Here is a 13,750-nt window from a genome sequence, read left to right as displayed (position 1 = left end):
TTTGTTCTGCTTCATTTCTTGAGGAATATATGATTTGTTTTTGCGCAGAGTTCCAACGATCGTGAGTTTCCAGGTGAGAAGCAGTTCTGCAACTGGCAAGGTCGTAAACAAATTGTCCATTGTAATGTTTCGGCCACTTCCTTGGTATTTGGCAGACAAATCCTTCACCACTCGTTCGCCTTGGTTCGTTTCCCTACCAGTTTCTGCTTGGCCAGTATATATTTGTCCATGCAGTGGATATGCATTTGTGGCATCGCAAATCCACCAAACCTTGATACCATATTTAGCAGGTTTTGACGGTATGTACTGCGTAAACCTTGTGCGTCCACGGTAAGGAAATAATTGTTCATCAATCGTCAAGCATGAGCTGGGCTTGTAATGTGCAGCAAGATTATTGTTCATCATCGTCCACAACTCACTGATCGGTGCTGCTTTATCAGTTAGTAAGCGTGTTGCACGAGTGTTTTTATCGTCAAATCTTAGGAACCGCAATATCGAACAGAAACGGTTGACTCCCATTGTGGCGCGATATAAAGGATAGTTTTTGACGCTCCATAAATCTCGAACATGTTCTCCATTGCTATGGATCGCACCAGTCATAATAAGTATGCCAAAAAATGCATACAGCTCTGTTATTGACACAGGCGTCCATGACTTAGGAGTTGTGTTTGGATGCGCATTGTTGTAAGCATTATAAGTTTGTTTTGCTAACTTATTTGTGTGGCGCATAATTATATCAGCCATTTCAACGTTCATGAAACATTTGAATGTTTGCTCTATTGACAACATTTCAGTGCATCTAGCTGGTCTAGAACGTTCTCTTATAATATTTTGTCTGAGTACCTGACGACTTACATTTGGTTCTTTCATCCACTCAGTACCATCACGTGCAACAAATTTTTCGGCACTAGCAGGTAATTCATTATTTTCTTCTACTTCTTCTTCTTCATCGTCTTCTTCATCATCCTCATAGTCCGCATAATCAGGTAATACTTCTGCGGCACTTTGCGAAACTTCAGCATCGTCATCAGCAATTTCAATGTCATTGATTTGAATTTCTTCTTCATCTTCTGAGTCAAAGTCATAGGGAGCGTCATCGTCACAAATTTCATCAAATAAAGATTGTATATATGATTCTCGCTGTTCCTCAGTTAGCCTGCATAATAAAAAAAAATAGTATATGTTTACATTGTTGCTTATTTTACATTTTTTACCTTCTATATGCTGCACTTGATAAATATTCGTTTCTTCTTGAAGTCATTTCGTATCCAGTTATTTATAGTTTCAGTTATATTTATTTTCACTTATATTTTCACTTCTTACACTTTTGAGCACCAAAACAATAATGAAAATATCAACAGGCAGCATTTATAACAACACCTCGTGTGAAAACAACCCTTGCAGCTGCATATAAAATACAAAAACCAGTTATACCAGTGTATTTGCTACCTACGTACCCATACCTTGCGCGACCTTTTTGCACATATCTTTTGAACCAGGTAGAATATTTCAATGAAATAAAAACCAAAATGTGTATTCGTTGTTACTCTACAAGTATATTATTATAAATTATATTATTTTGTTTTGCATTTATCAGGACAACAACAAAAATCCACTGTTGCATGCCCTGACTTTATTTGCCCATATCGCTGGAACCAGTAGGAATATTCGAATGAAACAAAAGACAAAATACTTGTTATATATTAAAATATACATTTCAAAAAAAAAAAATCATAGACATCGGTTGAATAAGCATTAAAAAACCGCAAAATAAGGTCCCGGGTACAAACGTATCCCGGGTGTGTGTTTACGTGGTATTTTCTGGGTGTGTGTTCTAGGGTTAACTTTAATAAACCAAAAAAAAAATTTACAATATTTCAAATTATTTTTCGTATCATAAATTTTTGTATGATTAACAATGTATTTATTTTTTTTTTTTGGTTTTAGATCCTTTTTGCTTTCAACACGAGGGACCTTTTTTCTAGTTTCTATTGTCATAGCCATAACTCCCTCTCTATTTTTATCAATCAATCAATCAATGAATCAATTTTATAATATTTTTTCGGAATTTTTCCTAATTACAAGTAGAGCTTTATAAAACTTTTATAACACCAAATGTTTATCAAGCTTGGGATTTTATGTTATCCGGGCAGGCTTATTATTTAGCCAGAGAATATGTTTTCTTTATTAAGTTTACCTAGTTACCCATTTTAAACGGCTACCTGTACTGTATTAGCGGTTAAAACTTGTTAAATTTTTATTTAAAATTTTCGGTAAGGAATAAGCGAGTGGATGAAAAATATATAAACCGTAAGAACGGCCCATATATACAGTATCGGTCATATCTATAATGTATGTGACAAATGCACTCTTTGATAAGGAAATCAAGTGACACGTCTTAAGAAATGTTAACAAATAACTTATAAACAATTATATTGTTTATATTTTTTAGTTATACATGTTTTAGAGTATGCCTCCCTTAACATCCTGACCAAGTTTAAATTATTAATTCCACCTGGTTGACTACTAAAGCCCACCCCTTTTTTATTTTTTATGAATAGGGCCGTTAATGTTTTCAAAATTATAAATGTTTCGAATAATTTTTGTTTATATATAAGGAAAGTTATCAACCTGTAATACAGGTTGGAAACTTACCAAATATATTAGAAGATATTTAAGCTAAACCACGCATTAAGAATTATTTTAAAATAACTTCGAAAAAAACAAGTACTGCAACTTAAAAGTATGCGAAAAACTTCACCCTAAAAAAATTAATATTTTTCGCGTCACAATATTCAACGTTTGATCGCGATTACTTTTGTTTGTGTTTTTTCTTTTGAATTTATTAGATTGACTTAGTAGCTGAATATTTTTCAGCCAGAATACCAAAAAGCATGCTATAAATGAAAATGGGCACAATGTGCGTTGTTGTTGTTGTAGCGGCTACAACAACCCCGCCCAGGACGGTTGGTATCTCAGTCGTTGTCGTCAAGTTCCACTAACGGCAGCCCTAGGAAGCGTGCAGCTTCTGTGGGCTTGGTCCACAGGGACAAGGCCGTTAGGGTTGTCGGGTTTTCCGGGCATGCGAAGAGATGTTTCGAGTCATGTGGGGTCTCTCCGCATGCCGGACACTCATTTGGCACATCCTCATTCAATCTACTCAGGTAGGAGTTTAACCTGCTGCAGTAGCCGGAACGAAGTTGTGCTAGTGTCGTTCGTGTCTCCCGAGGCAGACGAAGCTCCGTCTCGTCTGTGTCCGGGGGCGGTATGCCTAGAACGGCATTCACAGGCCTAGAGTCTACATAACTCGTGACTGACTCCCTGTGAATGCCGTTCAGGGCCAGTCGGTAAGCTGACGGACTTCGTCCGCCAGTTCATATAGATGCCTCCTGACGTGCCTAGGCGAGGGCTCCCCTGCAAGCAGCTGTCTGTTTGGGTGGCCACTTCTGTGGCTCCCGATCAGGAACTGCTTGCAGAGCATTATGTTGTGCTCCTTTACGGGGAGCATTTGCGCCTCGCCGTGGAGATGGTGTTAGGGCGACATCAGGAGGCATCCTGTCGCTATCCTGAGTGCGGTGTTCTGTACAGTCTGTAGCTTCGTCCACTGCGTCCTACTAGTCCCCGGCGACCACACTGGCGCTGCGTAGTTCAAAACCGGCCGGCCTATTGCCTTGTATGTTGCCAGCAACGTATTTGCCCCAAGTACCGCCGGCTAGCGACTTGAGGACCTTGTTTCGGCTCTGTACTTTATTGCGGTTGCGTGCGCAGAGAAGGAGAGCAGGCTGTCGAATGTTACTCCGAGTATTTTGGGGTTATTCAGGGCATTGCTATCCGGTCAGGCGATGTTGAGCTCGAAATATTTAACATATACCCTGTCACCTGCTGCCCGGCAGGATATCACCCTGATATAGGTGCGCTCCTCAGAGGTGAAAACCGTATGGTAGTAGGTGACCTTAATGCGCACCACGATCTTTGGCACTCAAGCCTGTCAAACGATCGTAGGGGAACAGACTTGGCTGAGCAAATAGACGATTCGACATTCTGCACAATGAACGACGACGCATCCACCAGGATTATGGGTAACTGCAGTAGCTCGCCAGACATCACCATAGTCAGCGCTGGTCTGATAAACAGCATAACATGGCGACCTATGCTGACTTTAGCATCAGACCACCTACCCATAGTCATCTCGATAGATAAACTAACCGACTTTGCCTCCGCCAAACACCGGACCTATATAAACTTTTCTAAAGCTGATTGGAAAGGTTACGCGGAGTTTACCGAAAACACCTTCACAGCGCTTCCCACACCAACCGACGTCCATCTCGGTGAACGTAAGTTCCGCAGGGCTGTCACTGCTGCTGCAGCTCGCTTCATACCGGCAGGATGTATAACGGACCCACGTCCAAACTTCCCTGCCAAGCGGCTGTTCTAGCCGATGAGCGTGATAGCCTTCGTCAGGCCGATCCCGGAGATCGCCTTATCAGGGATCTCAACGCGGAGATTCGGCAACTAGTGAACGTACATAAGCGGAAGAAGTGGGAGGAGCATCAACCGTGAGGTCGCTGTCCAATCCGACGAAGCACGACGACAGAGTCCAAATTTCCTTCGGCGACCATGCTTCGTCGGACCCGGAGCGATGCGCGTGCTATTTTAGCCGGCAGTTCATACTGCATCCTCCGGTGGACAAAGCCAAGCGTCGAGTGACCAGAAGGCTGCACAAACTGCCAACAACCTGTGCCCCCTTGCTTTCACTTGCGGTGAAGTTCAGGTGGCCATCGGGAAGGCGAAAGCCTCCAAAGCCATGGGTCCCGACGGAATATGCATGCTGATGCTGAAAAATTTGGGTCCTGCGGGGGTAGCGTACCTAACGGAGGTCCTCAACTAGTCTATGGCCACTCTCACCATCCCAGACATCTCGAAGGTGGGGAGAGTGGTCCCACTGCTCAAACCGGGGAAACCTGCCAACAAAGGAGATTCTTATCGTCCGATAACACTCCTTTCCCCGGTAGCGAAGACACTCGAGGCCTTGCTACTCCCGTACTTCACAAACCACTTGACCCCAGCGAAGCATCAGCATGGTTTCCGTAAAGTGCACAGCACAATAGCACTTCACGCCATAAACACTCAGATAACTCGTGGCCTTAACCGAAACCGTCCCTGTGAGAGAACGATTCTAGTAGCGTTGGACTTGTCAAAGGCGTTTGACACCGTCTGCCATACCACGCTACTAGAAGATATAGAGGCCTCCTCTCTCCCACAGAGGCTCAAACGGTGGTCGGCAAATTATCTGAGTGGTCGACACTCGTCGGTAATGTTTAGAGACAAAACGAGTAAATTCAGGAAAATAAAACAGGGGGTTCCACAGGGTGGTGTCCTTTCCCCGCTACTGTTTAACTTTTACATTTCAAAGCTCCCTCACCCACCAGAGGGAGTCTCGAATGTCTCTTACGCCGACGATTGCTCGATCATGGCGACTGGGAATGGAATTGATGACCTGTGTTCGAAAGTAAACGGGTATCTCTCCCAACTTTCTCGCTTCTTCACTGCAAAGTGTCTAGCCCTCTCCCCTACGAAATCCTCTGCGACCCGGTTCACAACCTGGACGAAGGAGGTCAGGCTACCGCTGGGAATTCACGTCGATGACACAATGTGCGTCGGTTGAGTTGGTTCGCCCAATACTGCTTCGGACAACTAACTTCAATAAAGACAATTTTAGTATTATACACATACACGTTTTCATTCGTTTACATATAAAACTTCCTCCTGTGTGCAACTCTCGTTCGGATTATCGGACAGGTCCATGAAGAGGCGTGTTCGCGGTCACTACAAAAGATTAAGGAATTGGAGTGACTGGCCAACGATTCTTTTAAACAATGCACGTCGCGCTTTAGAGGACAATGTGATCCAGAAGCGGTAGAGGAATTTGTTGCTGCTGTAACAGTCTACGACATCGAGAAAACTCCTGATGCTGATGCCCTATGCGGTATGCCACTTTTATTAGATAATTATGCGGTGACGTGGTGGTTAGGTGTAAAAGAATTCATGTCAATATTCGCCGAGGCCATGGGGTTGATACGATCGACATTTTCTCCCCAAGTGAGCCGCTCACTGCACAAATTGATGAACTCCATTTTTTAATCATAAACTAAATAGTGTCAGTGCACAATGTATAGTCATAATTTATAATATTAATAATAACTTTATATGCTCTGCGTTTCAAAATAATGAAAACTGTGATTTCCGGAGAAAAAGAGCATGTATCTTGACAACGGTTAACACGTCTTGTGAATTCCTAATTAAATTACCCACTGACTTATAGGCAATCTTGACTTCTTGGGGAAAAATTTCATAAAAATGTCGAACTTTAGGGCCTCTAAGCCACGTCTATGGCTACTGTACACAAGTACACGAGTGAGACATAGTTGCTTAGTGTGCTAATTTTAAAAATTAAAATTCACCGTCACATTTTTTCACATTCAGTCAGTCAGTTATAATTATTCATCGTTTTCTCGTTTGAAATAAATTTGAGTTGCCGTTTTATATGAACTCGAGTGCCTACAATTGGTGACCCCGACGTGATCCGTCCTTACATACCCAAAAAGCTTCGATTTTCGATATTCAAGAATGCACATGACTTATCGCATCCAAACGCCCGTGCGACTCAAAAACTTATCAACCAACGATATGTGTGGCCGCATATGAATCGCGACACAACGAAATGGGCTCGTAACTGCTTACACTGTCAGAGAAGTAAAATCCAAAGGCACGAAAGAACGCTTCAAACATATACACATCGATATCGTAGTAATGCCATACCGCAAGGGTTATCGATACTGTTTGACAGTAATTGACCGCTTCACACGATGGCCAGAAGCCATACCCTTAAAAGACATATATGCAAAAACCGTCATCAAAGCGCTTCTTGAAGTTTGGATCAGCAGGTTTGGAGCACCCGTTACAATCACCAGCGATAGGGGAACACAGTTCGAATCTAAGATTTTCGAAGTCTTTACAAAACTGATGCAAACGCATAAGGACAACTCCTTATCACCCAGCATCTAATGGTATGATCGAACGTTGGCACAGGTCGCTAAAGGCGGCGCTTATGTGTCATGCTTCAACGAGTTGGGTGGATTCGCTACCTGTTGTGATGCTGGGACTTCGCACAAGTTACAAGGCTGACATCCACGCCAGTGCGGCAGAGATGCTGTATGGAACAACGCTGCACCTGCCAGGCGATTATTTTTTGGATCAAGGTAAAACAGTAGAACCACTCCAGTTCATAAATGATTTTCGGGATTTTATGCGCAAAATACAATCAGAACCGGCAGCTCACCATAATAAAACCAGGGCTTTCCATCATCAGTCATTGCGCACTTGCACACACGTTTTTGTTCGGGTAGACGAAGTTAAACAACCGTTGCAGCAGCCGTATCGAGGACCTTTTGAGATTTTGAAACGAATTTCAGACACTGTTTTTGTGGTGAAAGTCACTCCGGGGGGACTACTATGGCTACTGTACACAAGTACACGAGTGAGACATAGTTGCTTAGTGTGCTAATTTTAAAAATTCGAATTCAACGTAAAATTTTTTCACATTTAGTCAGTCAGTTATAATTATTCATCGTTTGTAATTTGTTTTCTCGTTTGAAATAAATTTGAGTTGCCGTTTTATATGAACTCGAGTGCCTACACGTCTTTCCGTTATCCGATTTTAAAAATGTATCGTATAAGCGTATAAATGTCGCTTACGGCTGCATGTAAATACCCATATGTATTCAAACTATATATATTTTTTTATTGAAGTAATTTTATTAATATGTTTTGTGTGTTTCACACCCGTTTCGTAAAATAAAATAAAATATCTAATTCAGTACATTAGAAAAGTAAGTTTAAGCATTATGATATTGAAAACAAGGGAGAACTTTACACGAAATGGTCCACTGGCAAATTTTTACAAGTAAAAGTTTAGCCATACAAATTTGCAATGTTATGAAATCGCTAAATGATAATTTGAATTGTTACGAGCCATCCTAACTCTCTCTTGAGCAAATGAGCGATATGTACATTCGCGTAAACAGCAAAGAAATAGGTCCTTCTCGAATGGCTTAACTTAAAAAGGCATGTTTGAACCACCTTCTCGGATATAAAAAGAAAAATTTTAATTTTAACTGTATTTTTAGAATTCATTATTTAAAAATCTTTTTCCGTAGGGATGATCGAAGTGATATAGCTCATGAAGGTCCCGGCGGTATGGATCCAGAGGGAGTTATCGAGTCAACTTGGCACGAGGTATATGACAACTTTGATGATATGAATTTGCGCGAAGAGTTACTACGTGGTATCTATGGTTATGGTTTTGAAAAACCGTCTGCAATTCAGCAGCGTGCCATCATTCCTTGTGTGAAGGGTCGTGACGTTATTGCGCAGGCACAATCCGGTATGTAATTAATTTATTATTCGGCCCTATCGCAAATTTCGCATGAACAAATCTGTGTTCGTATGGAATAGTAGCTTATGTCGGGAAGTTGGCTTTAGTATAATGCTGCATTCCCTTTATTCTTTAACTGACAAGGAATATTTTGATGAGACTTAATAAAATTATTGACTTGCTAGTATCGGAACTATTTCTTGCACGTTTATTTGCCAAAAGTTCTACGGCTCGGCGCCAGTGAGTCATTCGCAATCGTATGCTGCGAATGCCGCATTATACTAAAGCCAGCCTTTCGACATAAGCTTCTATTCCATACGAACACAGAAATATTCCCAAAAATTTTTCCCAATTTGTTTTTGTTTTGCATGTTAAATTATGGGAAAGATTTATTCACATGGAATTGGCGTTAGGGCTGATTATATTTCTAAAATATAACGTCCTCCTTATGCCAGACACATGAAAATGTTGGGAAATCAAGTTTGGATTTTATTATGAGATTTAACCCTACATTCAAGGTTATCAAGTCAACCAATTAACTCAAAATTTGTAAATTTGAATATTCATGCTTCTGACATGAGGGGGACGATAACATATCGAGTTTCATAGTATTTGTCTGGTGTTCTATGAAACACAGCTCACATGTGTCGAAGCGAAAACTATACGATATCTAAAACTGTTTTTTTGATGTTAAAAATATGAAATATTAGAAAATATGAAGAACATAAACACTTTCAAACGCATATACATTTGGGTTCTTTATTTACTACACAAATTTACTTTATTTGCTTTGTATTATCTTTGAGTATAATTACAATAATAACCAGTTAAATTCTCTTAATTGATAATTACGTCTAGTCGGTTTTGATGTCCAAAGAAAAGAAAAAAGGAAGAAGTCACAAGCACCCAACCGGAAGAAGCAAACGTCAACTCAAAAGAAAATGAGATGACACTTTCTGTGCACATGAAAATGCTGCCAGTATGAACGTTTTATAATTCGGAGTGGCCACAATACTCCCCTTCTAGTAAAGTTCATAATCTTTCAGGTTTCTGGGTGGATGAACTTGTCGACCAGATCGCGTAGATTCCGTAGATTCCGGTACCGGTTGAGGTGTGCCATAAGTTTCGGCGTCTTGGTTACTGCTAATAGTATAGGCTGGTTTTAAACGATCGATCGACACGTTGGTCTTCCTCCCATCCAAAAGGATTTCATAAAATTTAGGGTTTCTATTCAAGATGCGGTACGGGCCATCATATGGTTTGCTCAGCGAAGGTTTTATTGAGTCATTTCGAATGAAAACATGTGTACATTTGGTGAGTTCTTGAGGAACAAATACGCTCTTATTCGAGTGCCAAGTGGTGGGTTGAGGACGTATATTCTTCATAGCTTCTCGTAATTGATTCACTACCTCAGTCTCCGTGCGCAAATCTCTATTCTCACCAAAAAATTCTGCTGGTAACCGAAGAGTCGTTCCGTAAACTAGTTCTGAGGCTGTTGCTTGCAGATCAGTTTTATAAACTGTTCGCAGTCCAAGCAGTATGATTGGTAACTGATCGACCCAATGGCCAGTGTCTTTGCACAGGATGGCTGCTTTCAATGTACGGTGCCAACGCTCTATGAGTCCGTTGGACTGTGGATGATACGAGGTTGTTCTCAGGTGATCAATACCTAAGACACGGGTTAACTCAGTGAAGATGGTGCTCAAAAATTGAGAACCTCTGTCTGAGGTGATATAAGTAGGAACACCGAATCGTGCGATCCAATGGGAAACCAAGGCATCTACAATTGTTGGTGCTGTCATATCTGGGATCGGAATGGCTTCTGGCCATTCAATAATAGTGAGACAGTATCTCTGTCCTTTACACGGCGGAAAGGGCCCGACGAGGTCAATATTTATATGCGTAAAGCGTTTATCAGGCAATGTGTAAGGCTGCAATGGCGAACGAGTGTGCCGGTTGATCTTAGCGCGCTGGCAATCGAGACATGCTCGGGCGAATCGAATGCAGTCTCTTTGCATGAACGGCCACACGAAACGCTCCGCTACTTGTTTGGCAGTTGAGTGCTTACCGGGGTGAGCCAGATTATGCACAGACGCCATTACTCTCTTTCGGAATGCCTTAGTTACGAATGGTCGAACAGTTTCCTTGGAGTTATCGCAATAGAGATGTTTGTTTGTTCCTGGTATCGAATACAACTTGAGAGCCAATGATATTTTACCGGAATTGCTGCTTTGAAGAATTTCACGAAGTTCTTCATCGCTTCTTTGGTCGTTGGCTAAGGCGTTGAAGTCAACAGTCGGCGACAATTGAATTGATCCGATGCGTGACAATAGGTCAGCCGTAGCAATGGACTGGCCGTCGACATGCCTAATGTCGGTGGTAATTTGTCCAATGGCATCTAATTGACGAGCTTGACGATTTGAGGCCTTCTCCAGTTTTTGATGAAATGCGAAAGTTAGGGGCTTATGGTCAGTGTATATGTGACACTCCCTACCCTCTAAGATATATTTAAAATGCTGCACAGCCATGTAAATCGCAGTTAACTCGCGGTCATACGTACTATACCGTACTTGAGCATTGTCGAATTTTCGCGAAAAGTACCCGAGGGGTTGAATTTCCCCGTTGACAATTTGATGCAGGACTGTGCCGGCAGCGAAATCAGACGCGTCTACCCAAAGAGATAATTCAGCATCCTTTTGCGGATGTGCTAAGCCTGATGCGTGAACTAATTGGCGTTTACATTCCTCGAATGCTTTTATGGCTTTGGGATTCCACTCGATCTTTGAATTATCGTTCTTTTTATTTCCCGGCGTAAGTGCGAACAGATGCCTTTGTGCATCGATTGCTTTTGGGATGAATCTTCGATAAAAATTTATCATCGCCAAAAATCTTTTCAACTCTTTCACCGTATTCGGCAATTTGAATGTTTCGATTGCTGCCACACGCTCTTTAATTGGATGAATTCCATTTTTTGTAATCTCATGGCCGAGAAAAGTTAATTTACTTTTCGCGAATTCGCATTTCGGAACATTAATTTTGAGGTTGTTTGCACGTAGCCTATCGAACAATATACGTAAGTGTTGATTATGCTCATCTACGTCGCGAGATGCAATGCAGATATCGTCTACATAGGCGAATACGAAGTCGAGGCCACGGACAACCTGGTGAATTAAACGTTGAAATGTTTGAGCTGCATTTCGTAGGCCGAAAGTCATGAAAGGAAATTCAAAAAGTCCAAAAGGTGTCGTTACTGCTGTCTTCTGAATATCATCTGGGTGTACGGCGACCTGATGGAACGCTCTCTGTAGGTCGATCTTTGAAAAAACTGATTTACCGTAGAGAATAGAGGTAAAGTCTTGTAGAAAGGGAAGTGGGTATCTGTCTGGGACAGTGACAGCGTTTAGAGCGCGGTAGTCTCCACAAAGCCTCCATTTCCCATTTGCTTTCGGAACCAAATGTATTGGACTAGCCCAACAACTCGATGACGGTCGGCATATACCTAGACGTAGGAGTTCATCTATTTCCTTTCTTACCGCTTGTAGCTTTTCAGGTGACAGCCTTCTTGGGCGTGAGAAAACTGGCTGACCGTATGTATCGATACGATGCAGAATAGATGTTTCAGTGGGGCTGCCTGGTTGTTGTGGCGTGGTGATGTCGATGTACTTGCTTAAAATACTAGGTAGTGGCAAGGAGCTATCGCATGTTTTAATTAACGTACCTGGTGTATTTGAGTATTCACAATTTGCGTAAATACTTGTTGAATTGTCTATAAAATTGCTTTATGAAACCAGCACCCAATATGCAAGTGTTTACGTCAGCTATGAGGAACTTCCACGAGAATTGTCGCCGTAGACCCAGGTTGAGCGTAAGCATTGTTTCGCCGTGTACTTTTATGCTTGTTCCATTAGCAGCAAAAAGTTGCATTCTGGTCGGATTAATGGTTGAGAACTTGAAAGATTTCGGTATTACCGAAACGTCAGCTCCGGTGTCGATTAAAAATTTAGTATTGTTGCGAGTGTCCGCGATTTTGAGGCGGTTGATTGAAGCCGTTTTTGCGTACTTGCGGATTTTAGTAGCAGCTTCAACGTGCTGCGTGTGTCATTGCTTGTTGGGAGCCTGTGCAACACAGCAAGGTTTTCGACAGCTTCGAGCGTCCTTACCAAAGGTAAGATGGTACCAGCACATCTCTCCACCCATGTTTGAACGGACGGATTCACGCGGACGATTTCGGCCGCGGTTTCGTGGTGATTCACGGTCGGCTGTATAGTGATTCAGTCTTTGAGATAATTGCGCGATTTCCTTCTGTAAGGTTTCTAGTGCCGATACGGTTTCGCTGTTGTTTCTTTCACTAGTTAGTGCTCGAACGTTGGAATCCGGATAAAATTTATCGCCGAGGTTGAGGGATTCCACTATATCATCAGCGATTTTTACTTTTCTTAGTATTTTTTGCTCTGACGCTATGATTGCAGCTCGTGCCTGGGCAGGGAGTCGAGCTGTCCAGAGATCTATTAAAATATTTTCACTTAAGGATTGTCCAGCAACTCGTTTCATATTGCTGAACAATTGGCTAGGCTTTAAGTCGCCGAGTGGCATCTCGGAGATGACTTTTTGCAAGCGGCGCTGCTGACTTTCTGCAAAATGCTTAATAAGTTTCTCCTTAACATATTCATACTTATTTTGTGTCGGTAATTCACTAATAATGCTTTGCAGCTCTGACAATTTAGCAGGTGGTACTTGCGCCATTACTATGTTGTATTTTTTTGAGTCAGCTATAATCCCTGATGCCGCAAACCAGAACTCTAGTGACATGAAATAGGATTCAATGTGAGTATCAGCCATACTCGGTGGGTTAATTTTAGGAATCGCAAAAGTTGCCTCCACGTGCGAGCCAGCGTTAACTACGTCCGTATTAATGGCTGCATTGTTCTGGTCGCGATTGGCAGAATCGTCGTCAGTGCCCATCATCCTTTTTTCGGGGTCACCAAATTTGGGTTCTTTATTTACTACACAAATTTACTTTATTTGCTTTGTATTATCTTTGAGTATAATTACAATAATAACCAGTTAAATTCTCTTAATTGATAATTACGTCTAGTCGGTTTTGATGTCCAAAGAAAAGAAAAAAGGAAGAAGTCGCAAGCACCCAACCGGAAGAAGCAAACGTCATTCGCTTTCGAAGATCGAATATGATCTGAGAAGAGGATATATAGGCCTTTAAGATGGTATACAATAATCTATGGTTGGAGTTGGCTTGTTGGGATTTTTTATCGGGGGAAAAAAAACCATATTTATCTTAATTTTTTAAATTTTTACCAT

General features: G+C 41.7%; 2 protein-coding genes across 2 annotated transcripts; one reads left to right on the top strand and one right to left on the bottom strand.

Annotated features, from left to right (window-relative positions):
- The first annotated feature begins 6,348 nt into the window (after nucleotides 1-6,348).
- On the top strand, nucleotides 6,349-8,471 carry LOC118754934 (eukaryotic initiation factor 4A-like). The gene is made up of 2 exons (XM_036489801.1): nucleotides 6,349-6,359; nucleotides 8,217-8,471. Coding segments are annotated over exons 1-2 (237 nt in total). The 5' UTR covers nucleotides 6,349-6,357; the 3' UTR covers nucleotides 8,452-8,471.
- A 4,061-nt stretch (nucleotides 8,472-12,532) lies between these two features.
- LOC118754935 lies at nucleotides 12,533-13,399 on the bottom strand. The gene has a single exon (XM_036489802.1). It carries the CDS (start codon nucleotides 13,397-13,399, stop codon nucleotides 12,533-12,535), a length of 867 nt encoding a protein of 288 aa, XP_036345695.1.
- Between the last annotated feature and the right edge of the window lie 351 nt (nucleotides 13,400-13,750).

The sequence above is a fragment of the Rhagoletis pomonella genome, unplaced genomic scaffold (assembly GCF_013731165.1).
Source record: "Rhagoletis pomonella isolate Grant_MI unplaced genomic scaffold, Rhpom_1.0 Rhpom_scaffold_04942, whole genome shotgun sequence".
In the NCBI taxonomy this organism is placed as follows: domain Eukaryota; kingdom Metazoa; phylum Arthropoda; class Insecta; order Diptera; family Tephritidae; genus Rhagoletis; species Rhagoletis pomonella.
The sequence above is the reverse complement of the archived record's forward strand: the minus strand, read 5'-3'. Positions and strand labels throughout refer to the sequence as shown.